The 26,373-nt window shown below is 47.1% G+C and overlaps 1 protein-coding gene across 1 annotated transcript in view; it reads right to left on the bottom strand.

Annotated features, from left to right (window-relative positions):
• Nucleotides 1–26,373, bottom strand: part of ACO2 (aconitase 2) — a 31,902-nt gene that overhangs the window by 3,638 nt on the left and 1,891 nt on the right. Inside the window, exons 2-15 of the mRNA XM_054030730.1 lie at nt 18,282–18,424; nt 16,446–16,704; nt 14,151–14,243; nt 11,295–11,453; nt 10,692–10,842; nt 9,257–9,361; nt 8,546–8,637; nt 7,798–7,903; nt 6,534–6,691; nt 5,293–5,366; nt 4,355–4,466; nt 3,603–3,725; nt 3,120–3,275; nt 1,329–1,520 (exon numbers count right to left, since the gene is read on the bottom strand). Coding sequence (XP_053886705.1) covers nt 1,329–1,520; nt 3,120–3,275; nt 3,603–3,725; nt 4,355–4,466; nt 5,293–5,366; nt 6,534–6,691; nt 7,798–7,903; nt 8,546–8,637; nt 9,257–9,361; nt 10,692–10,842; nt 11,295–11,453; nt 14,151–14,243; nt 16,446–16,704; nt 18,282–18,424 — 1,923 coding nt within the window. The remainder of the gene's footprint in view (nt 1–1,328; nt 1,521–3,119; nt 3,276–3,602; nt 3,726–4,354; nt 4,467–5,292; nt 5,367–6,533; nt 6,692–7,797; nt 7,904–8,545; nt 8,638–9,256; nt 9,362–10,691; nt 10,843–11,294; nt 11,454–14,150; nt 14,244–16,445; nt 16,705–18,281; nt 18,425–26,373) is intronic.

Consider the following 26,373-nt stretch of genomic DNA (forward strand, 5'->3'; position numbering starts at 1 on the left):
TGGTCACACTCATCTTCCATTCCTTAGTGCTCTATGGATTAAAAAATCTGCTGAGGAGAGTCCTCCAGAGGGCTCCTTTAACTCCCACATTTATATGTCGCCCATCCTATTAAGAGCTATCTAGAGAGCTAGGTATTGTCATCCTTGGCGATGGAGGACTAACTGGACAATGGATTTTGGAGACCCTAGATATTGCTTAGCCTCCGGGGTGGAGTTTCAACCACAGACTCTTCCTGAATAGTCCCCCAATGCCATTGTCTGTCCTGTGGCAGCCACCCTGCCAGCAGAGGCAACGTAAGGTAGACATGGCACGTTCCTGGAACTGCTCCTGAGAGCCATGATTCTTCTGGCAGATGGGAAGTTAACCCATGGGCACTTGTCGAGCTGTGGGGAATAGGGTGGTAAGGGCATTTTCTCTAACAGTTTCCATCATCCTCAAGTTCAGCAAGGAGTTTTCAAAGAATGGAGGGGGCAAAATGTTTGATAATTTTCTAAATAATATCAATCAGATCGATCATACAGATGGAACAAACTCCAGTGAAGAGATTCCACCTTGGCTTGAAGACAACTGTGCTCATAAGGGCAGCAGGGACTTGAGCAGCATTTCCAGTGTCTCCCTTCAGTTTGAGAGTTCTGGGTCACTAGGTATTCTCTCCTCCAGGGAGGGAGAGGAAAATGGTAGTTACCCCACACAATCTAACTAGAGTGGATCCCTGGAGACAGCCCAAACACTGAGAGGACTAGTAAAGAGCCAATTCAGTGGTGAGGTATGGTGTGACCTCTACTGCAGAATAGCATGAAGCATAGTACCCTCTCTGTAGCTTTTCAAACCAAACAGCTAGTCAAAGTTTGGGAGCTGGAGATGTTCCAGTTAGGAGCAGAAACTGGTGATAGTCTGGGATTTCTTGGATGCAGTTTTGTACATTATTTATAGCATCCTGTCTCTCTGAATGCAGAGGGAATCAAGCTGCAGGGAACACCTTTTGCTCACCACACCAATGCCACTTGTTCAGCTTGCACCACTTACACAAAAGCTTCTCCCTAGGTTTCTTCCAGGGCCAGAGACAGTGCTTTCAGCTGCTCGTTCCTGCTGCCTGTTTCTGCCCTGACTGCCTTCACTACTCAGCAAACCCCCTCCACCCACTCAGTCCAAAAACTCCTAGATCAGTTCACAACCTCCTTTTGGCTTAGCTGTGGGGCTTGTGATCAATTTAAAGTGACAGCTATATTAGCTACGTTTGAGATCTAAGCAGTCACCAGTACCTCTCACCATAACACATCCAGATACCCTCTGACATTAGAGGTGGATGGAAGGTAGGAACTCTCACCTTGTAGTAGCGGGCTGTGTCTGGGACTGGCCCAAACTCCTGGTTTAATGCATTCCGCACTGAGTTGGCCTTGCCATTCTCAATATTGATGGCTCCAATCAGCAGGTTGTTGGAGATATTGTCCAGATGGCCACGGAATTTGAGCCATGGACCGGCTGCAGAGATGTGGTCGGTAGTACATTTCCCTTTCACCTGGAGTGCAGCAAAAGAAACTAGATGAAAGTCTTTCCTCACTCAGGGAAGGATGCTGTAAGGATTGACTTTGCATTTCTGGAGCACTTTTCATTCTGAAGGATCCTAAAGCCCTTTAGAAGCCATGTATGTGAGGACATCACACCTGATATGGAATCACAGCCATCTCTGGGACAAAATGCAACAATCATTCTGCATCTGCAATGGAGGGTAAGGGAAGAACATCTCTATTTGAAACTGCTGGAAGAATTTTAGGAAGGCAGAATTCCAAATTGGAATTGAGCCATGACACCTGACCCAACCACTTTTTCACACTTCACACAGCAGTGGGTTCATTAGGAACCAAAAGCAATCAAGTTCTCAGTGTTACATTTCATCCAAAAGGCAGCACAGTGCCCCCTTAACTTCATAGTGGGGGCACTGGTTCAGTAAGGAATTAGAAGGAATAGTGCTCACCTGTTGAGTCACCAATCCCACTTTCCACAGCACCTGTTTTTTCTATGAAGGTCTCCAATCCAAGTACTAAAACGGTCCAACCCTTCTTGGCTTGTAAGGATGGAGCTCACAGCTCCAAGATAGATTGTTAATATTGCTTCTGGTCTCAGACTCCCAGAGTGTTAGTCAAAGGAACCCTTCATGATTCAGATTTTAAGTACTAGCATCAAAAAGCTCTGGGATGAAACAAGAACAGCACAACCTGGTGGTAGCATTTTATACCACAACACTGGCCGCCAAGGAAACCAACGTTCACTTCCTGCACCAATGGGAATTGGGAACATGCTCAGAAGGAGTGCACAGATCGTAAAGGACTGCATTTCAGAACTCCCCTTGCTAACTGCGGGTGTTCACTCTTCCTTTACAGCAATCATGAAAAGCTCCATCTGTCACACCCGATTAAAATATAGGAGCAACGTTTAACTTTGTGAAGGGACTTCTATCCATGACATGAAGGACAAGAAAAGCAGAAATAAAAAAAAAAAAAAAAAAAAAAAAAAAAAGTGTTTGTGGTGAGGAGGGGAGGAAGTGCCTGAGGCATAAAAAACTTCTCCCAGAAAGGAACGACAGGAAAGATGGAACGCGCTACAGAAGTGCCCTCGTTAGCTTTCTGTGGCAGGATATTACTGGTGCAAACAGAGGCGAGATTCAGAAGAGGATCAGACACTTCTCTGAATAGTAAATAAAAGTGGCGCTAGCTGAGGTAGGCTAATAAATGACATAGCCTTATGCTTCAGGATATGAATTGAGCAGCTGGCAGTCAAGACATCTCCACCCCATGGTTATGCAGCTAAATGTATTACGGGACTGTATGACTTCCTCTAAAGTAACCTTGCAAAACTAACAGGGGGAGGGAGGGAGAGAGAACAGGGAGAAGGGAAATCAGCACAAAGAAAACAAATCACTCACCCACCCTTTCTGTGATGGAGTGAACACCTGCTTTATACACTTGTCAAAACTGCTAATCTGAGTGCATCATTAGAACCTTGCACAGTTTCTCTACCAAGTCAGGTCACCCAAATCCCACAGTTGCTTTATGGATCTGTTCTAGAACTACCTGGAGTCCTTTCAGATCTGAGCCCCAAACTACCCCCCATTCCTGACCTTGATGAGGATCAGCATGTCTTCCAGATCCTTGCCATCCCACTTATCAAAGGGCTCAAGTAACTGCAGGCGCTGGCTGGTGGGGCTTACATCTACATGCTGCCCACTTCTATCTTTGGGGGGATGCCGATAGGTGTCCTGGCCTGGGTCAAACTCCTGTCAGGGAAGAAAGATCGAGAGTTCACTACCATTCTCTTCAACCACACTCACAACAGCATTTGAAACAAAAACAAGCAAAGTTCTTGTATTCACACAAGGCCAGAACTTGCATTTCAACAATGGGAATCAAGTGGTTGTATATGAGAAGTCTTCCATGAGCAACACCCAGTTTTCTTCCTCTGTGCCACCCTCTAATCCCACAGCAGGGTGGTCCTCCCCCCCAAACTACATCTAATCGAGCAGTAATATACATTTCCACTGATGTTACATGCCTCCCCCTTCATCCCCACTTGGCGGAAAGTCAGTCTACAAGACAAATGTTACCAGTGTAGGCAGCTCATCTGCATCAGGTGCTTCTAGTTTAAACTTCTTCCCATCGGCTCCAGTCAGGGAGTCTGTCTCAGGGTTAAATTTCAGGGTGCCAGCAATAGCCAGGGCTGTGACAATCTGAGAAAGTACATTTTGCTCACTTCATCTCTCTGATTTTAAAGTCCTACCCCCAACTCTGCCATACATTAAAGTCTCAGACCCAGAAGTCATGGTGCTTCCAAGACTAGCAATAGGGGCGGTGCCTGCAGGGAGATGGGAACTCAAATGTATTTGTCTTGGGTATCACAGTGAAATGAAATCAGGCCAAGACAAATTAGTTTTGGGGCTACTGAAGAGATTGGCGTTAAAGGACTACATAAACATGTTTAATTGAACAATGTAGTTATGAGGCAGAGTAGGAAGTTACCACCCCTGAATTACAGCAAGATTTAGAATCTGTTTGGGGATTGTAGATGGTCCAAGACTTCATCTTGATAGCTCTTTGGGCAACCAGACTATTGATTTCTCAGTGAGCATCTTATACTGAGAGAATCAAAGCCAAAGTTTACAATGGCCTTCAGGGGCCTCTTCTCACATCCCAAAGCATTTGGAACATGGTTAAGTCCTGTCCATATCAGGGCTGCCAATTTCTCTTCCCAACCCCACCAGAAAGCAGGACCTTCTCTAAAGACAATGTAGTCCCAGGAATTGAATTCCCACAGTCATTCCACGGGTCCAGCTCCCTCCTGCCAGCCTGTGTACTGTACCTCTGGAGAGGTCACAAATGCATGCGTCTCTGGGTTAGCATCATTGCGGCCTGTGAAATTTCTGTTATAGGATGTAACAATTGTATTCTTCTCTCCTTTCTTGGTGTCTTTCCTATAAAGAAATGCAGAGGAACAAATGTGCTTTGCTAACGCCACCAGATGGTATGTTGCTTCTAGAGATTCTTCTAGAATCAGCAAGATGTTAAAGATCCCCTTGGTCTGGCTTTTGTGGCATCTTCCAGATGGAAGAGATCACACAGTACTTTGAGAGTGATCAGGTCAGTGATCTGACCTAACATTCCCTCCCAGGAGTATAGGTTATAGTGTGCAACACTGAATGAGCCACTGCTGAACAGTGATATTTGGTATTTTACGGGAGGTTGAGCTCTCCACATCTGTGCTACTCTAATGATAGTCTAGCAGCACACAGTGTCCAGAATGGGCCGCAACGCTACTCCAACCCTTCGGAATGAAGTTGTGAACACAAGACTCTCCAAACCCCTGTGCCACTGGCTGTCCCCACCTATATAACACAGGATCCAGGTCAAATGTCACCCTTTGGTTTTAAAAACCAAAAACCCAGCAGAGCCTTAACTCCATCCTCTCACACATACCTTTTCTCTTTATTCACCTCCTCTGTCCCTTCCTAAAATATGGCCACTCTTCTCAAGAGTCTTCCCCACTGCAATTCCTAGTATCCCCCCACCTCATGTTAAATCTCAGCTGAGACATTATCTTGCCTGTAACTCTTCCTTTCTTTCCTATTATTGATCATCTGTGGCCAAAATGCACCAGTTTATTCACTTGTTACTCTTAATATTGAGAGCTTTTGCTATGCCAGTCAGTCTTATTGGGTGTTTCAGGATGCCAGTTTGTATGAAAAGTGAGATACGAAATAAAGCTGTAGAAGGGATTTCCTTATGTTCATTCCCCCTTACCTGTCCCACTGCCCAATGCATGGCCCACAGGCATTGGCAAGAACCACCCCTCCAACATCCCGCAGGATTCCAGCCTGGGGGAGGGAAGGAAGAACAAAGTTACTCAGCAGAAAAAGCAACCCAGTAGTCTGCATTCCAGCCTTTCAACGTGCAGTTGCCATGTTTCTGGCAGGAGAGATGTCACTAACTAGGGCACCTCAGCCTGAAGCCATGTATTAGCTTCCCCTTTCAATTCCTGTGTACTTCATTTGAGTCATTTTGAAAGAGAGAGAGTTTCATCCAGGAAAGGCTGTAAATTAGTACTGGGGAAGGAGAGGTGGGCACTTGTACTGCTGCTGCCCATCCTGTACTGGTTTTAGAAGGTTTTGCCTGCCAGTCCATACCTTGCACTAAGTACTAAGTTCACTTGACCAGAAACCACCCCTTAACTGTTGGTACACTCCCTAGTTTCCAGATCTAGGATATCTGGGAGCAAAGCATTTTACAGACACTGGGAGTGGGAAACAAGGGACCAGTTCAAAAGCCAGCGGTTGTGGGCAGAGTTGTTATGCAGAGGCTTGGGATACCCATCAAGAGATTGCAATGGGCAGTGTGAAGACTGAAGTGTTGGGAGAGATATCAGGTGTGTGGAGTTGTACACATTCAAAAATGAAGGCCGATGTGGCAGGTTCACTAGTAGTCCCAGTTTGGATGGGACAGCCTTGGATTTTATTAAGCCGTGGAACTGGTCAGAACATGGATTGTCCCCCCTCTTCCCCATGCCTAATCAGTTTCTCCCCCCACCCCATCACAATTGGTTTGGATGGAAAGTTTTCAGTCAGCCTTACTAAGCCGTCTTGGGGAGCTTTTATGCTGGGACTCTGGCAGTGGTTGTGTGTCTGCAACATTGCTGTCTCTCCTCAGGCAGCTCCAATCCCTACTGGCTGCTTCAATTTCACAGTTCCAGCCCAGCTGTTATGAGCACAGGAGCACCATGCTGAGATAGTGGGGTAGTGGCAGCAGGCCCACGCCCAGAAGCTAACCCCTACATGTAGTTGGGAGCAGGAAAGGCAGCCAGCCCACCAGTGGGGAGATCACAGCAAGAGGGCTTCTAGAGATCAGCAAGAAGAGACTTTAAACTCTCCAGCACCTGCCTCCAGACCCTCAAATTCTTTGGAAAAAAGCCATTCCCGGAAAATAGCTCGAAAGACTCATTCCTCTGACAGTTAAGTGCCGAAGGGGTGGGGGGCGTGCATACTCACATAGCCATCTCTTTCAATGGTGGCGCGGATCTGCTCCGAGCCAGGTGTGACAGTGAACTGAGACTTGCATTTCAGCCCATGTGCTAGGGCCTGCTTTGCCACTGCAGCAGCACGCCCCATATCCTCATAGCTTGAATTGGTGCAACTGCCAATCAGACCTGTGATTTTTGATGGATAAACAGGAAGCAGTTATTTCACTACCAATTATAGGTTCCTTTACCCATCAGTGCAGAAAACACAGGGACACCAATCTAAAGCCCCAACATACAAAAACAAAAGAGCTAGGAGTGGTTTCACGTACTGCACCTACCCCAAATCTCCCAGCCAATTTCTTCGGTTTTATAACACTTTAAAATTCATAGTTTAAAGCTAGGAAGGACCTGATCGCCTGTCTATCACAGGCCACAGAATTTTACCCAGTTACCCCATTATTGAGCCCAATAACTCATCTGACTAAAGCATAACTTTTTCTCTTGATGGCTTCAAGACGAGAGAATCCGTCACTTCCCTTGGGAGTTGGTTCCAAAGGTTAATCACCCTCACTGCATCTTATTTCTAGTTTTATTTTGTGTGGCTTTAGCTCCCAGCCATAGGCTTTGTTGTGCCTTTCCCCAGTAGATTAGAGAGCCCTTTTGTACCCAGGATTTTCTCCTTGTGAAGGAAATGATACACTAATCAAGTCACCTGTCAAGTTTTTTTAATAAACTGAACAGATAGAGATTTTTAAGTCTCACTATACGGCATTTTCTCCTTGGGTCTTCCTTGATTCTCTTGAATTGTGTTTGTCTCTCTCCTGTTGCTATGCGAGAGAATCACATGAACACAGGAAACAGACTGTACACCAAAGTGCTGTCAAATGCACAAAGTAAACAAATTAGGGGAAATTTTCCCAATCTCTCAGTTACAGATAACACCCCAGATCACTGTAACACTTCTCCAGACTGAAGTGTAATCTTTTGAAGGCCACAGTCTGAGTGACAGAGGAAACAGCCAGTGTGTTACTATGTTGAAAATGAGAGTACAAGACTCCAGCTCTGCTTTACAGCCAGCAGGTGTTAGAACGGTCATGCTGAGTTGGGGCAATGACCAACTCTTGGGGCTCAAAGGAGACCAGGCTGTGGAAGGGCAAGTTTAAAGAAAAGACAGGAGATGGTTGAGAGAGTCAAGCAGGCCCAGACTGAATGGAGATGGCAAGCCACTTCCTCTCGAGGCAAGAGCAGTCAGTTTGCAAGGAAAAATGCAGACCAGGAAACAGGCTACTCACCAACTCTAATATCCACTGGCCAGCCCTCCTTTTCTGCCACAGTGCCAACATCTGCCACAGGATGCGCCAGGTCTGGCGTGAAAGGCCCATTGATATGGGGTTTCAGCTTTAAGAAACAATGACAAGTAGCTGAGGGATTACACAAAGGCCAGAAAGGTAATGTTTAGCATGCACCCCTCCCCCCTTAAACTCAATAAAATAAAATGCCTGTTTTACCCAATAATCAAAATAATTATAAAAATAATTGATTTACTCTTGACCTGGAGAGTCCTTTTAAAATGGAGCTCTCCATTACGAGCACCTCAATAACAGGAAGAAGTCAACAAATTGAAGAGATCTCTCCTAAATTCTGGTGAAGGAAATACTTGAGGGCACAAGGAACTGAGTTTACTAGGCAGACAGCTCTGAAGATTTAGTCAGGAGACAGGCTTTGGAATTTATTTATTTATAGCATCACCAAGACGGACACTTGCTTGAATTGAGTCATCACATGAGCATTTTGATGTCAAGCCTCATCCTTGCTTCATCCGCCTCCCCAACTGTCTGTCACCCTTGTTTGTTGGGTCATATCTAAGTGTAGAGATCAAGCTCTTCTGGGCAGGCACGGTGTCTTTTTATGTCAGCTATGAAGTGCCTACGATTCCGTAGGGCTATGAAGTATCTCATGTTAGACGCTTGCTCCTTATTCATCCAGGACAAACTCACATCTAAATGTTCAAGAAGAACGAGGTAGTGAAACAAGCCTCACCTCGCTGAGGTTAATTTCAACCAGCTGGTCATATTCGCAGCCAGCATCAGGCACCAAGTGTGCCTGGAATTCATCTGCCAAAGCAGCGATTTCTGAAATAAGAAAAGAAAGCTGGAAAATGCAGAGGTCAGGAGAGGCTGTACACCATTTATCCTAAGGGACACTGTACTCAGGCTATTCCCAATCCCAGCATTAACCAGGTACCTTGCCTGCTGATCTCCCCTCTCGCACCATGTAACCCAGGTGACCACCATTCAGTGAACAGATTTGATCTGGCCTTTTACATTGCGCACACCCTTGACTTCTCCTCATACACCTGGCATCCTGGGACGGCATGCCCATAAAGCACCTTCTTACTGTACCAGTTAGCTGCATTTCCACCCAACCCCATCGTGAGTAGCAGGTGAAATAACAGGTTCCAGAAGAGTGACATCAAGAGTCAATAGGGTAATCTAATGGGGGGCGAAAGCTTCTAACACTCTTCTGTCTGACCAAGAGCCCTCTGTAGAGCCCATGAAGCCTCTCCTGTATTCAGTTTTTTCTGGGGGTGCTGGTGAGGAGCACAAGAGATCCCCACATCGCCCAAGGGCGAGCAAGTGTGCCACCTCTACGGTGCTGACTGCCATAGGCACCACCCCTGTGCAACATGGTAGAGCACCCAAAGCTAGAGGAGATGGGCACCCTGCCACCAGCCTTCCCCAAGTCTCTTACCAGCTCGTCCAGTCTTGCTCAAGTATTTCTTCATCCGGTGGTTATATGGGAAAAGGGAGGTGGTGGCACCAATCTCCGCCCCCATGTTACAGATAGTTGCCATTCCTAGAGACGGGCCAGAGGAAAGACCCACAAATTAAGTGACAGAGGATTTAAAGGCATTCAGCTCTTCACCATGGATTTGCTTTTGTTTGGAGACAGCAAGACCAGGACAAAATGTGGGAGGTGGGCACAGGAAAACAAGTCCACATCAGCTCAGTCTAAGGTCCATGTGATCCAATATTCCATCTTTTTAATGTCAGATATTTCTGACCTTTTGAATGCACATGACTGTATAGAGCTTTAAGTGTGGAGATCAGGGCTGGGCCGTTCTAGAAGGTAAAACGGATAGGAAATAATGGCTTAATATGGTTGTATCTGCTGAAGCCACCAGGCATATTTTGCAGCAGTCTCTTTACTACCTGCACAATACTAGGGGCAGGGTTCAAACTCCTCCCCAGCTATACAGCATTTCTCTAGCCAAAAGAGCCAGTAGTATGTTGATCTTGTCAACTGAAAAATGACAAAGGTGGATTTAAATGGAGTAAAAGTTATTCTTTCACTGACTGAGCATGGAAAGCCAGTATATTCTTATGCCACTGGGATCTGCCATGAATTTCAAAAGCACAGTGGTGAAGTTTTAAGAGCATTTTAAATCTAGGTAAAAGTTTCATTATGCAAGTGCCACTTTTCACATCCTCACAGGCAGGCCCAAAGCCTCTGTCTAGGGCTCTAGAAGCAAAGACCACTGACCAATCGCCTTTCATCTCTTCCCCACTCCAGTTATCTTCACCCGCTCTTGTAGTGGCCTTTCCTGCAGCACCAGTGCATATACTAACACTCCCTACCAAGCATTGGCTTCCCTTTCCTCCCTCTAGTTACACAGGCCTGATCAGGTGTCCAAACCCAAGTACAGGAAGGTCAACTACCACCTGTATCCTGTCAGAACCATGAAGAAATTTCCCTCTCCCTCCTCCAAATATAGGTGAGGCCCCTGCATCCTGCCGGCTGGCCATTTAACAAGACTCCCCTGTTGCAGCCAGCCATTCTATGCTCCTGAATTGCAGGAGTCACAGTTGAGTGATCTCTCCTACCCTGGCGGGAGCTCTGTGCTTGTGCAGCATTCCCTTGCTCTGTCAGCCTGCAGAGCAAGAAATCAAAACTAGAGTCAGCGTCTCCGGGACACCAAAGCAGCACGTTAACTACCAGGCCAGTTTCAGGGGTTGGGTTCTTTTAAAGAACTCCCATCACATTCCTTTCCCACGCTCAGTCCACCAGCAGTCAATCCCCATGATCATCAGAACAGCAAACAGCATCAGTCTGCCCATTACTGTCCAGAGACCGCAGCCTCCAGTAGCAATCTATGTCCCCAATAAATGAGATGGTGTTGCCTCACCAGTGCAGGAGATGGAGTCCACACCAGGCCCATGATACTCAATGATGGCACCTGTGCCACCTTTCACAGTGAGGATGCCAGCCACTTTCAGGATCACATCTTTAGGAGAGCTCCAGCCTGACAGCTCGCCAGTCAGTTTGATGCCAATAACCTAAGAAGCACCAAGAGAAAGCTTGCTAAAATATGGAGATTTTATCTTCTGCTGGCTAAGCCAATGAGCATCTACATGGATCCCATTCCTCCTCACTTCCGAGTGGCATCAGTGCCCAGAATCAGGATGTGGGGCAAGGAAGGAAATCCTGAAGTATCAAACCAATGCTCCAGGAAGCCTCTATTGCCAGGAGGCCTGAATCCTTTTGCATGGCTAATTAATGGGAAGTTCCTGTTGATGCATCCTTTGAGGCACACACACAAAAATGAACAATGCAGGGAGTGGAGACTCAGAGTTGCCAGTGAAGCATGGTTTAGTTGCTTCTAGACCAGTCTACTTTCCCAAGGCTATAGTGGCTCAAAGTGCCTCGTCTATCTGGGAAATTCAAGCTCCCCTTCTCATTATTTCAGCCCCTGGCCCATTTGGAATTAACCTTTCCCCCACCATCTCACCTTTGGGCATTTGAGCTCCCAGGGGATGCCTGCCATGACATCTACTGCATCGGCTCCACCCACTCCTATGCAGATTCCACCCAGGCCACCTCCATTGGGGGTGTGGGAATCCGTACCGATGAGCAAAACCCCAGGGTACGCGTAGTTCTCCAGGATGATCTGAAACAAACGGAAGTGGAGAAACAAAACAAGATGAAACGTAGTGAAGAGGAGAGCCAGGAGCAGAAGGAGCCCTGGGATCAGATCAGTGATTTAATTTGTAGGTCGTGATCCCAAGACAGTCTCTAGCTTATTTCAGGCTGCAAGCTCATTGCAGTTGGAATGCAATCTCCCACCAAAGCAGATTTGTCCAGTCAGCCACAAGCAGCCCTTAATCAGATGCCAGGAATGAATCTCAACCAGTCCAGTCAGAGAAGACGATATGAAGCCAGTGATAATACAACATGGTACAGGGTTGTATGGGATCCGCCTGAAGTCAGAAGGCTCCACACAGACAGGTGTCAGAGGCAGAATCTATTTCATAAAAACCCAGCTAACCCACTCAGGTGACCCCAATGACAGAAAACAAAGGTTCATGCATTAACCTAAGACCCTCATTCATCAGGCCTCCTCTCCAAGCCCTCTCCATCAGGTCCAAAGAAGGCTGCCCTAAGTGCACCTCAGTCATTGGGGGTAGGGTGGCAAACAGGTCAGGGTTAGAATAAAAACAGTAACAGCACCTGAACTACCCCTTTTCCTCCCAGGTTATACTTTCAATGCCTTTGGCACTGGGGTGAGAGGGGCAGACTTGCCTTGATCCCACCCAAGAAACCCTTGAGCTTTATCAGCTGATGAATAAGCCAGAGCTCCTGCCCAATGCTACTAAGGGGGGGGGGGGGGGGGACAACAGAAAGGACAGCACTCAGCACGGACATTCCCTTATGCCCGAAAACCCCAACCAAAGAAACCCTACTCCAAGCGATGCTTTTACCTCAAAGAGGGTGAAATGCCAGAAACTCTGTGAAGGCCACTACTGCTATTACACACACAGTGCTCAGATACTAGTGATGGTAGTAGAAAACACTACCATAGACAGATGGCCACATGGGAAGAGTTACCATACGGTCCCAGAGCAGTGGCAGAAGTGAGTTGTTCCCACAGTTTCCTGCGCAGGCTCAGGTGACACTCCCCTTTCCCTTCTAGGCTGGCCCATTATGGGCTGAAGATAACATATCAGCTAAAAGATGAGTTCCAAAAACTAAGAGACCTTTAAGGCACATCTTAAGTGCACTTGTCTCCAGACCCTCCAGTCAACTTCTTAGTTTTACAATTGCACCTTCCTCCCCCATCTTTTCCCTGTTTGTGTGGGACATTCACAAAATAAACAGGGTCAAATACACAAAACAGACAAACTAAAAGCAACATGGGCTTTTCCCTCCAGTCTCCTAATTACACCCATTGTAAGTATTATTTATAAAATAGGTTAAAAAGACTGAGAGAAATGTGATTTTTTAAGTTGATTGTATTCTGTTATGGTGCTAATGGAACATGAGATTCTAGAAACGGTTTTTTGTTTAAAAAACGATACTTTCACCCTCAGTGGAGTTTACTTTTTGCATTTCACAAAGTCTGCATAGTGACTCTAGACCAGCGGTGGGCAAACTTTTTGGCCTGAGGACCACATTGGGGTTGCAAAATTGTATGGAGGGCCGGGTAGGGAAGGCTGTGCCTCCCCAAACAGCCTGGCCCCCGCCCCCTATCTGCCCCCTCCCACTTCCTGCCCCCCTCAGAACCTCCAACCCATCCAACCCCCCCTGCTCCTTGTCCCCTGACCGCTCCCTCCCGGGACCCCACCCCCTATTCAACCCCCCCCGCTCTCTGTCCCGACTGCCCCGCCCCCTATCCACCCCCTGACAGGACCCCCGGGACTCCCACGCCTATCAAACCCCTCCTGTTCCCCATCCTCTGACTGCCCCCCAGGACCCCCACCCCTTATCCACCCCCGCCCTTAGCCCTGATGGATAAGCCAGAGCTCCTGCCCAATGCTACTAAGGGGGGGGGGGGGGGGGGGAGAACAGAAAGGACAGCACTCAGCACGGACATTCCCTTATGCCCGAAAACCCCAACCAAAGACAAACCCTACTTCAGAAGGAGCTTGCAGCCCCGCCGCCCAGCCAGAACCAGCTGCTCTGCTTGCATGGCCACATTGCTGCCGGGGGGAGAGGGGGGTGAAGAGAGGAGAGAGAACAGCAGAGGAGGGGCTGGGGTCTAGCCTCCCTGGATGGGAGCTCAGGGGCCGGGCAGGACGGTCCCGCAGGCCATAGTTTGCCCACCTCTGCTCTAGACTGGTTGTTGCTTTGCTATTCTCAGGCAATAAGACAGTGCTACTGTGTATGGGTATCTTCTCCCGCCATCCCAACCCCTGTTTTTATTAAAGCTAAGATCATAAATACATCTCTCTTTAGATTTTAAAATTATACTTTCCCCTCCCCATAAAGGCAACTTACATTGGGCCTAAGCTACTTCACAGCATCACTTTAGTGCCCCAGCCAAATCAAGCTAAGATAGCCAATTAACCATTCCGATGAAGGTGTGAAACTCTGCCCCTTCCCACTACAGTTAGTGTCAACAATAGGCCATCAAGCATCAGATTACAGTTTGACCAGCATAACCTTGGAGAAATGTAGTGGTCTAAGCCAGAGGTACAAAGAGGTCACCTTGCAGGACAAACACAGCCAGTCTAGATTAAACATGGAAGGAGAGGACATGCCTTTCCCTAGAAGGAGGGATTCTTTTAGTAATTGCACTCGTGTTCTCTCCCCACCATAAGGTGGTGAGCCATTTGCCATTCAAATACTGCAGTCACACACTCTTTACCTGGTGAATGATTCCCGATCCAGGTTTCCAGAACCCTACTCCATACTTGGCACCTGCTGTTGCTAGGAAGTTGTACACCTCCTGGTTAATGTCCTATTCATACAGTTAAATAAAGCATTAGTAAGACATTACATTCAGTTTTCTCCCCACAGAGCCAGAGTTCAGCCACCCTCCAGCCGCATGGCTTCCTGGACATTTTATAGGCAGTGGAGGGGAGAATGAAGTTCAGCATCACTGACTTCCAGGAAATCATTTTAAGGCTAGAAGGGACCACAGCCATCATCTAGTCTGACCTCCAGCACAACAGGCCATAGAATTTCACAGTGATCCCAGCACTGAACTCAACAATTTGCAACACCACTAAAGCATCTCAAGGCTGAGTTAGAATTACTATTTAAAGTTATAAAACAAAACCCAAACTATTTATAAACCATCCTGCTTCCATTTCATGGACTTTTCTCTTTTGCTTCCTTCCTAGTTTCTTTGCTCTATTCAGTGCTTTGATAAGCATGTTAGTCCCATTTTACAGATAGGGCAATGGAGTCAGAGAAGCTAAGTGACTAGCCCAAGGCCAGACGAGGTTAGTGGTAGAGTGGGAAAGAGAGCCCAAGTCTCCGGTTCTACCAGCTATACAATGCTGCCTCTTGCTGTGACATCACAATCATCTGTAGGATCATAACTATGAAGGCTTCCAGGGCAATCACTTATGGTCACAAGCAGAAGACTGTAGGATGTCCTGAGATGTTCTTGGCAGAGCAGTTGAGAGTAGATACGATAAGGAACAGGAATCGACGATGACTTAGAGACTCTGTTCTGATGCAAACACTTTAGAATAAGGAGAAAGGGGGGACTATGTGGAGATAATAGAGTAATTGTCTCCGCACAGAACATTTACTGAAGTTTCCCATGAGGCGGCGACAGCTCTTTGAGCTTTGTTTGCACTGGGAGTCAGGTCACTTCACTGTTTGTGCAGCTCTCTTCCCAAACGAAGCATGCTGATGTGCCAGGAGCAGATCCAAGCCTCTCTCTGCCCTGCCAGCATTCATTCCATGCCAACTGGCAACATCAAGAGTGAAACCCAGTCAGAGGCAGGCAGGACCTTCACTTGCTCTAATCCCAGAGCGGATGGGGAGGGAGGGGGTGCCCAGAGCTACAGCAGAACTGCTATAAAGAATACAATCACACTACAGAGCACATGTTCGGTGCCCAGAGCAAGAGCAGCGGGAGGGCAAGGGGTGAAGGGAAGAAAGGGAACAAACAGTCTAGTAAGAAGGCTCCAGATTCTGAACCTCTTGCATAACTCTCAAGCTTCCTGAGGCACAAAGCGTGGGACAAATACTCTTAATGAGGGGAAATTTGCTCCTGACCTCAGTTTCCTGAGTGCCATAATCCACCTTACTATCATTTCCGGGGGAGGGGGGGAAATATGGTTGCACTTACTTGGGCCAGTATCTTGGGCTATAAATTAAACTAGATGATTAAGCTACAGCTCATCCCATGTATACAGGATAAAACTAATTCACCAGTTTTGTTATCAAGGAAAAAGTTCTTCCTGCCCTCCAGGAAGGGCCACCTACTCTCAAGCACTGCAATCAGAATGGTCCATTAAAACTAGAGGAGCTTATCCCACAATCTATCCTACATTCTCAGAGTGAGGGAAAGGCATCAGTAGACCTCAGTCTTCCCATCTTCTATTGTATGTTTCTATCATTCATGAGGTTGTAGGGGAGGAAAGCAGAAGTCCTGCAGGATTTCCACCACAGAAAGCGACAAGGGAGAGCAACCCTTAGTTGATTACTTGCAGAGATCAGGACAATGCTTCTCCCCCACCCCACGATAGACTGCTGTATATTTGGCCAGGCATATTCTGGAGGTTGTGACACACCAGGTTTTGATCACTGCTGGAAGAAAATTTCTAGTGCTCTAGATCCAGCTATTTCCATGTTTCACCCCTTTAAAATGGCCTCCCTCTTCCCCTATGCCCAGAATACACCTTTTGCTTTGGTTTCCAAAGCAGATCGACTAAGACTGTCTTTTCTCAACATCATGCCTCACCCTTTAAACGGTTTGTGACGGATTTGTCTAGTTCAGATTGTAAGCTCCCTGGGGCTTGGACCTGTCACAACTTTGGTTTTGTACTGCACCAGGTACATATATGGTGCTATACAGTACATAATCTGGTGCGATTTCCATTCCTGTGATTGTTCTCCTGAAAATCTGTTCTCTAGAGGGGACCACGTGTTCCAAACATAGGAAAGAATTGTCTTATTTCATGGGTCTTGGTGCAATAATGACCTTAGCTCTCCGAAGATCCTTCTCAGCCCCTAACTGGGCTTCAATGAGGTGATCACAGTGGATTGTGGAGGGCACCGCCACCCTGGGCAGGCCACTGCTGATGAACTGCAGCATTGCCATCTGAGCAGTCGCATCCTGCATGGCTACGCGGTCTGGCCGCAGGCGCAGATAGGTTTTGCCACGCTCGATATCTTGTTTCACGGGGTCATCCAGGTGCCCATATACAATCTTTTCAGACAGGGTCAGGGGACGGTCTAGCCTGCGGGGAAGACAACAGGCTGGAATTTTAACAACATCAGCTCATGTTTTTCCAGCCCTTTTGCCCCATTTAAACGTGCATCTTAAATGAACATGGATACACCTTTACATTTCCCCACACATCATCCAGAAGAGCCAGACTCCCAAGGCACGTTTTACACGATACACAGAGGGACCACTCACTCCTCCCACAACACTGAAGTGCAGTTACTTCTGACAGCTGGTTAAAAGGACCCAAACATGAAACAGTGCAGAGGCCCTGGTTCAGTATGGACTCAGAAGGATGAGCACTCTTTCAAGAGCCATCAGCATCCCTTCCTGAAGCATCCACATTTTCCCCCAGAAGTTTCCAAATGCATACATTTGGGTGCAGTACAAGCAACAGTCAACCAACTCTGCTTAGCTTATGAGATCATAGTCCACAATGGTACAGTTGCAGGAAACTTTAAAAAAATGTATAAACACCTCTATCCCGATATAACACGAATTCGGATATAATGCGGTAAAGCAGCACTCAGGGCGGTGCGCGCTCCGGCGGATCAAAGCAAGTTCGATATAACGCGGTTTCACCTATAACACGGTAAGATTTTTTGGCTCCCGAGGACAGCGTTATATCGGGGTAGAGGTATGTGTGTATATACACACACACACATATATATACACACACACAAGTCATCAAATCTACATGCGCCAGGCCCCATAGTGAGTGAGGATCCATCAGCTCTAGGAAAGAAGTGGGGAGTTCAGGACCTTTTCAGTCAGTGGTTTCTTCACAGACAATCTCAACAGAAACCCCGGTTAATTCCAATGATGATGTTTTCTGTGATGAAGCTACTTGGCTACAATGGACTGAACTGAGATAGCCAATTAATTTCACAAAGCATACAGAATGGCCATCACAAGGGAATGACTTTCAACCACTGCCAAGGTGAGTCTAGAGTAAAACTGGTGACCTTGAGATCACACTAATCTCTGTGTCAGCAAACTAAGTTCACAATTACGTACGCAAGGTATCCCTAGGCCACCTTTTGCTGTAGGTATCTGGACATGTGAATACAAAATGATAATTTCACTATGGAAACAAAGTGCAAAGAAGAGATGGGGATACTTTTAAAGCGTCTTACTTGTACTAATCACATATTGTTTCCCATGAGTACAAACAGACTAGGGCATGATACACCAAGACTCCCATCTGACACCTGACATTAAGCAAAAAAAAATCAATATGATAATCTCCAATAGCTGGTATTAAATCCAATGCCAATATTTCTACTTCTTCAGCACTTCCTCCACTGCAGTGGCCTGATTGGTTGCATATATATATATATATATATATATATACACACACACATACATACACACATACACACACTCCTTCCCCTCCCCCCCCCCCACTTCTTCTTTACCACATAGGAGCCACCAGCACATAGAATTTTCATTTTTCAATGTTACAGCACAGCCACTTAAAGCTACTCTTTCCCCACTAGATTCTCCTTGTGCTACCATAGCCCCTTGAAGTCTTTTCCTCTCCTTCCCTCATTGTGGTGCTGGGTTCTCCAAATCACCTCTCACCCTTACCTTTTACGGACGATATTGATGTTTTTCTCAAGCATTTCATAATTTATGTATTCATTAGGCTCAAAGTGGCTCATGGCCACCTTGGCCCTCTGGCACAGGACGGGAGCTACATGGTAACGCCGTACCCCTTTACTCAGGACTTGCTGGAAGAGGAAGAGACAAAGATTATATTGGTTATCTATCAAACATCTGTGGCAAAGTGATCTCCCACAAAAAAGGTAATAGCGTGTGTTTTCCAGATCTGATTTCTAGGACACTAATTCTAAGAGATGAGCAACAAAAACTGATTAAACAGGGGTGGGATAGCTCAGTGGTTTGAGCACTGGCCTGCTGTTGTGAGTTCAATCCTTGAAGGGGCCACTTAGGGATCTGGGGCAAAATCAGTACTTGGTCCTGCTAGTGAAGGCGGGGGCTGGACTCAATGACCTTTCAGGGTCCCTTCCAGTTCTATGAGATAGTTTTAGAAAATAAAGACCTAGCATGTTCAAGTGTGCCCCCCACCTCCACAGCAGGGTTCGGGCTCTCATCCCACCGTCAGACCCATTTTGTCACAGTTATTTTAGTAAAAGTCAAGGACCAGTCGCAGGCTTCCGTGAATTTTTGTTTATTACCTGTGACCGGTCCCTGACTTTTACTAAAAATAACCATACAAAATCTTAACCTTACTCATGATTAGATGGCCATTGGCTGAGCTTTTCAAAGATGCATAAGGTAAATAGATATCCAATTTACATTACAATTAATGGGAATTGGGGATCCAAACTTCTTAGGCACCTGTTGTCAGAACTAGAAATCTGGCAACTTTCACCAGCATTGGTGTCACGTAAAGAGGAGACAAAAGCAATGGCTGAAGCTGTAATAAACTCTCATTGTTGTAATATCTAAGCATTTAACCTTACTCCTGGCATTCCCCTTTATCCTTAATTATTCATTCATTAGTAGACTTTTTTGGTGAGGGGCAGAGAACTCCAAACCCCACCCCACCACCTCGTTTTTTTCTTCTCTGGTGTGTTCTTCACAAAATAATCTTGACACCAGCCTCTGAAATATTGACTAAAGAATTGTGAGCTAACGAGGCAAGATCATGACAATATTTGGATGCTCTGAATCTTATTTATATTGCCCTCTCAATAGCAGATGTATGAAAAAAGTTCGAGAAATCCAGGAAGATTTGAATTGACATTTAATTCGGTTGTATAGTCAGTTTTGTAATAGCAGCACTACCAACAAGATAAATTTGTCCTTTTATAAAAAAAATCTGAACTATTAGTTTTGCCATGTGGGGGAGGGGATCCCAATCAAAGCTTCTAGGAGCTACTGTAATACAAAAAAAATATAAGTGTCTCAGATCGTTAAAGCACATGCCAGTTAGGAAACAACATAAAAGGTACAAATGAGAACGCAACTTCAAAAGGTGCAAGTCACAGAGCTATTCATTAAATGCATCAGCTCCAACTCTTCTTTTTTGGTTAATAATTCACCACATTTTGGTGGATGTGGTTTAAGATTCAACCACAGAACAAAGCGCAAGTACTAGAGATGAAACATTTCACTATACCACTGACTTAGATCCCTGCTAACTCATTGTTCAAAGTGTATGTGCTGATCTTTGATCAGCCATGTGACTTCTCACAATTCCTTCAGCCCAGTTCAAGCTCACTTTTCTGTTATTGACTTGTCTGCACTCAAGGTATATCCACCTTATTGTGAAAGCCTCCACTTAATGCTGTAGAGGAAGGATAAACCTCAAAGATCCCACCATCATGCCATGGAAGAAATATCACTTTCCAAGCCCAAATTAGTAAAGGCATTTTACTATATACTGCAAGAACTCTCACCGTAATCCCAGTCTCCTCCCCCGTTTCTGGATTTATGCCCAAGAATTCTTCTCTGAAGTCTTAATTAGTTTAACTCATCTTCATTCTCATGCAACTTGTAATTATTAATTCTGTTATTGGACCCTCACCCTCTGTTGGATACCACAAACAAGAAGTTGAAAAGGCCCTATGAGTTGGTAACAAGGAGTCTGTAAAAACTCCTCCCACCATCCTGTAATTTATGTCGAGGCTCCACTTCAACCATGAGAGTAGGTGATGGATCAAGGAGAACTGCGACTGATAGGTACAAGGAAGAATAAGACAAGTTACAGATTGGTGTGGAGGTGGTCTGTTGAGTAAACTACACCAGCATAAGCTCTGCTTTGTATTAGTGGAATGGGTCTACATTAGGAGTTTTAATCCACTTAGCTCACTGTCTACATAAGGAATTTTCAACAATGGAACTACAGTAACAGCCATCATTTTTACACAGTGAACTGGTAACAGACCAAAGAACACTGCCTAAAAAGATTATGTCTGGAAATTAAAATAATGGTAGCGTCTCCACAACAGTCCACTCTTTTTGTTTGAGTGCAAACTTTGGTATGAACAAAATCTGAAGCAGCGCTCTCCTGCTCTTAGGTGTTCGGGAAGGGTCAAGACTGTCTCAGTGTGAACCCTAAATTTTGGAAGTAAAAGAAAACATTTAAGTTTTTGCCTCAGTAGGGCCTTACACTAAATTAACGGTTGGCAAAGAGTCCTAGGGAAGGTATAAATATTTGGATGGTAACTAAGGCCATCAATACCAGGCAGTAAACCCTTCCTTGAAGCCTGCCACAACCTCTCAGACTCACCAGGAGGGAGGAGAGAAATGGAAACATTTCAGAGATTAAGGTATCCAGCCTGGGGAAGTTGCCAGTAAGACAAGGGAGAACAGGCTTTTAAGCCACTTCCACTTGGGCCATTTCTACACTCAGAACACTGTATGGGGATTCCGGCATACTATGCCAGCAAAGCACTCAGTGTGGATGCAGTTTATACGGACAAGCACAGCTTTGTTAGTATAGTTTATTCCACTCCCATCCCTAAGTAAAACAAGCTATACCAGGTAAAATTGGTGTTTTGCCACCACAACTGCATCACAGCTGGGCTGGTCATGGATCCACAACTCTTCACATCCTTGACCAACATAACTATGCTAGCAAAAGCCCCTAGTGTAGACGTAACCTTAGGTTTTAGTAAAGACAAGAGACCAAAGAAGAGAAATGATGTGAACCATTTCATCTTTTCCCACATATGAAGATGATTAACATGACAGCGCTGATTTTAAATTCACTTCTCTGAAAGTTTCTCCCTACTACTCTTACAATAATTAGTAATTAAAAAAAAACAAAAAAGTGATTTACTAAGGTGAGCTGTCACCATTTTATAAGAGGGGGAACTGAGGCACAGGTTAAGTAACTTGCCCAAAGTTATGCAATAACACAGTAGGGACTAGTACACACATCCTTATCCTCTGTACTATAAGTTTCTAACAAGCGACACCTAGGATGACTATTTCTCTAATCTAGCAGTGGTTCTCTCTCCTATTTGCTTACTTTATACATAAATCGTTGTCAAATACTCTTATCAGTTTCCTGTTTATGTGGATCTTTCACACAGAGGAAAAAACCCCTCACCTAGCCATTGTACACTCTTCAGCCTGACAACCTTCACCTCCTACAAGCCTCAAAGACCCCAACCCGTCAGAAGCTCATGGGACCTCATGTGCCCCCCTCAAGGGCTGTTGGAGGCTTATGGCCCACCTCCACCTCACAAAAGCCTTTGGAAGTTTATATAGGGCCCCACTCACACCTTCACACTCTGGTGGTACTTTGAGGCTTCTGAGCCCCATCTTGAGGGCTTGTGGCCTTCCCTGAACCTTAGCCTGTCCTTCAGTCCCTGATAGCTTCCAAGCCAACTCCCTCCTTGAGCCACCTTTGACATTCCAAGGTAGAATCCAGACCAGAGAGGGGCTGCATCGCCACTTGCCCTGCAACCTGGGTGCTCACAACACTTTGCCGCTCTAGCTCCCAACCTGGGCTGTTTATAAGCAGCCAAACAGCATGCAGGTCACACCCTGAGTGTCTGCGTATAGCCACAGTGCTAGTCCAGCTGCTCTGAGCACAGCAGCCTGTCAGCAAACACCAACCGCACTCTGGCTTCCAGACGCCTTGGTTACAACTTGCAGGGTGACCCCAATACTCCCAGTCCTGGATTTTCCACCCAAAATGTGTCTTCTGCACTGTCCAGCCCTATCCTGGACAGTACAGATATATTGGGTACATTGCCCCTCTAAGGGGATCAGCCCACAACAGTCTGCTACCTTAAATGGAGTTACCCAAACAACTCACAAACACTAGATTAGTTTTAATCAAAGTAAAACAATTTTATTTAACTACAAAGAGATAAGTTTTAGGTGAGTAGAAGTAATGAGGCATTTTACTCAGAAATGTTTACAAGATAAAATGCTTTCTAAATTTACACTAGACTTGGTTCAAAATGAGGTCCCTTACTACATTTCCAGAACATAGCTGACCAAACTTGTCAGGCTAGGATCTGCTTCCAAAGTCCAAGAGCTGTTTCTTCTGTCTTCTTAGGACAAGAGAGAAATGGACAGGGAGAGAACTTAGGGTGTTTTGCCCCTCACTTGTATAGTTCAGTTACTCTTTGAAATGCATTTTCCAGAGAGTGACCCCTAGATAAAGTTCTTTCCAGCTGAGAGCAAGAAGACGTGAAGTCTGGAGGGGCAGAGGTTTCATGCTGTAGTTTGCTAAAATGCCAGTCTGTTTGTTCCTGCCCCGTTTGCTTGCCAAAGGATGGCCACTTGATAGGTGATGGCCTATCAGCTTTGATGACACTGGACTAGGGTTGTCAACTTGTCCTTTGAGAAACAGGTTTACCCACTCCCCAGACTTGTCTGGTAAACACACTTCAGTCATTATTTCAGCTTATGTTTATAACTTTACATATAATGTTGCTACAGACATTTTATCATGATATTATTGACCAGCAAGTTACTAGTTTTCAAATGATACCTTACAAGGCATATTTAGTATACAAAGGTTATTACAATAGCATGTAGGGTATGAATACAGGGGTGCATTTCACCACACACCTTCCCACCCCTCCTCCTTATAAGAATTGAGCAGCTTTATCTAGTGACCAGGGAAGGTCTCCCTTGAAATCATACACCCAACAGCCTTAGGAGGGGGTAACCAATGGTCCCTAAACCCAACCCTGGGAACTTTAGGAGGCTTCAGCTCAGTTACCCAAAATAGTAGGCTTGCTAATACCTGAAGAGTTTAAGAGCTTATCTGCATGGGAAAATTGACTGGGATAAGACCTGGTCAACACCTAAAACTTAGGCTGACCTACCTAGATCACTTAGGCCTGTGAAAAACTGTACACTCCGTGCGACATAGTGAGGTAGACCTAGCACCCAATGAAGATGCAGCTAGGTCTATCAAAGAATTCTTCCATCGACAGCCTCTAGGAGAGATGAATTAACTACATGGACTGAAAAAAACAAAAACACTTTGTCTATGTAGGAAGCATCCACACTACAGCAACAGAGTCGAGCTGCTGTAGTGTAGACATACTCTGAATACATGGCATTATTCTGGAATAGCTACAGAACTTTGGATTCACACCCTACTTCATTCGCAAATAACAGCCCCATGTAGACAATTCTCAAAACTTGTGAGGGATGGGCCCTCAAATGGTTTGTTGAGTCTTCTCCTCTCCTGTATCTAATGTTTAAATCAGGGGTCGGCAACCTTTCAGAAGTGGTGTGCCGAGTCTTCATTTATTCACTCTAATTTAAGGTTTCGCGTGCTGCTACTACATTTTAACTTTTTTTAGAAGGTCTCTCTCTGTCTATATTATATAACTAAACTATTGTCATATGTAAAGTAAATAAGGTTTTTAAAATGTTTAAGAAGCTTCAATTAAATTAAAATGCTGATCTTACGCCGCCAGCCCGCTCAGCCCGCTGCCGGCCTGGGGTTCCGTTCACCTAGCCCGGCAGCAGGCACTGAGTGGGACTGGCAGCCGGGACCCCGGCTGGCAAGGGGCCAGCAGCTAGAACCCCACACCGGCAGCGGGCTGAGTGGGGTCGGCGGCCGGGACCCCAGACCAGCAGTGGGCTGAGCGGCTCAGCCTGCTGCTGCTCAGCCCGCTGCCGGTCTGGGGTCCCGGCCCTACTCACAGAGTAGGTACCTACCTTCTCCCTTGTTTTAGCCCATTTTCTTCCTCTCTCTCTGCACTGAGCTGAGGGTGGGAGTGCACTGAGCACAGGGCTGGGGGTGAAGGAACAGGCTGGGGGTTGGGGTGTTGGGTCTGGCCAGGAGCTAGAATGAAGGAGGAGGCTCAGGGTTGGGGCAGAAGGTTTGGGTGTGGAGTGCTTACCTGGGCAGCTCCCATTTGGTGCGAGGGGTGCAGGTGGGAATGTATATGGGGGAGGGGTGCAGGAGCTCCCATTTGGTGCTCAGGATGGGGGTAGGGATGTGGGGGGGTGCAGGAGTCAGGCATGGGGTGTGGTGGGCTGGGTATGTGTGGGGGTGCTGGAGTCAGGGCTGGGATTGTGGGGGGTGCAGGGGTCAGGGCAGGGGGCTGGGGGTGTGTGAGGGGGGGTAGGGCGGGGAGCGGGGGGGTAGTTGGGACTCCTGGGCTCCGGGAAGGGGCTGGTGTCTGATGCTCGGGGGAGGAGTGCTGGGAACGAGGACTCTGGATTCCTAGGTTTCCAGCTGGGCTCTAGTTGTTCGAGTGGGTGGGGGGCAGATGGAGATTAGGGCTCCGGACTCCTGGGTTCTGCCCTCAATGCCGAAGGGGAGCGGGATCCAGTGACCTGGGGTGGCGAAAGAAGCGCGACCCAGCTGTTCCCAGAGTCCAGCAGGCGACGAGCCGCAGCCTCCAGCAGGCGACGAGCCGCAGCCTCCGGGTTCAGGTTCGGGCTGTGGGACACAGCCTGCCCCAGTACAGAGCCGAGCTCATCCCGGCACTGGGGCTCCAACCCCGGGGAAGCCTGCCTGAGTCCAGGGAGCGGGGCCAGCCATGCTTGGGGCGGGCGGGCGGCGGAGCTGGGACCCAAGACCCTTCCCCACTTACAGGCCTCGCGACTCCTGTGGGGACGAGTCCCTCTTCTTGCCCCCGCCGGCGGGGCCGCTTCCCGGACACGCTAACCCGAAAACACAACCTCCTGCCAGAAGTGACAGAGGTCAGCCATGCATGTGCAAATGCCGGCGGGAGGAGCGGAGAAGAGCGGGCCGGGCCGGATTTTTAATGGCATGCTGCTGCTGCCAGGGTCCCGGCCGCTGGCCCCGCTCAACCGGCTGAGCGGAGCCGGCAGCCGGGACCCCGGCAGGCAGCAGCGTGCCATTAAAAATCAGCTTGCTTGCCATCTTTGGCACGCATGCCATAGGTTGCCGACCCCTGGTTTAGATCGTCAGGACTGGCTTTGTCCAGACCTCAGGAGCACAGCGCAATTTCCACTCTAGTTTAGCTCTGGCAAATAGAGTTCCCCCTTGCAGTTTCAATTCTTTACTTCTTGTCCTAAAATTGTTGTACAGAATTACCATATGCTGTTTTAATGTGGCAGATATTCTAGGTGCTGCTGTGGTTGGTGAAGTGATACTTATATAGGTCCTTCACTGTCTGTGTAATGCTATATATGTGCAAAAATTCCTTCTTGTCACCTACAGTGCTTAACCAGTTTGTCACAGAGGTCGTGGAAGTCACGGATTCCATGACTTTCCACAACCTCCGTGACTTCTGCGGGGTCCTGTGTGGCTGACCCCAAGGCCGCCCAAGCAGCTGGCTACAGGGCCAGCTGCTCAGGTGACCCCAGGGACAGCCACACCGGCCAGCTACTGGGGCACCCCTGCAGCCGGCTGCACCAGACGCTGCTCGGGCAGCCCCCGGCAGCTAGCAGCGGTCGGAGTAGCCACTTCCCCAGGCAGCCCCCCCAGTGGCTAGTGCTGACGGCAGTCCTTGTGTGGCCAGTGCAGCCACTGCTGGAAGCCCCTGGCAGCTGGTGCCACAGCTGACCACGCCTCCCCAGCAGCAGCCGCCTCCCTAGGATTCCCCCCTCCCCCCCCCCCCGGCAACAGCCCCCAGCACACACATCCAGCAGCAATCCCCTTAAGATTTAGTCTGGGGTAGTTATAGTATAAGTCATGGACAGGTCACGGGCAGTGAATTTTTATTTATTGCCCATGACCTGTCAATGACTTTTA

Source organism: Malaclemys terrapin, chromosome 1 (genome assembly GCF_027887155.1).
Source record: "Malaclemys terrapin pileata isolate rMalTer1 chromosome 1, rMalTer1.hap1, whole genome shotgun sequence".
Lineage (NCBI taxonomy): Eukaryota > Metazoa > Chordata > Testudines > Emydidae > Malaclemys > Malaclemys terrapin.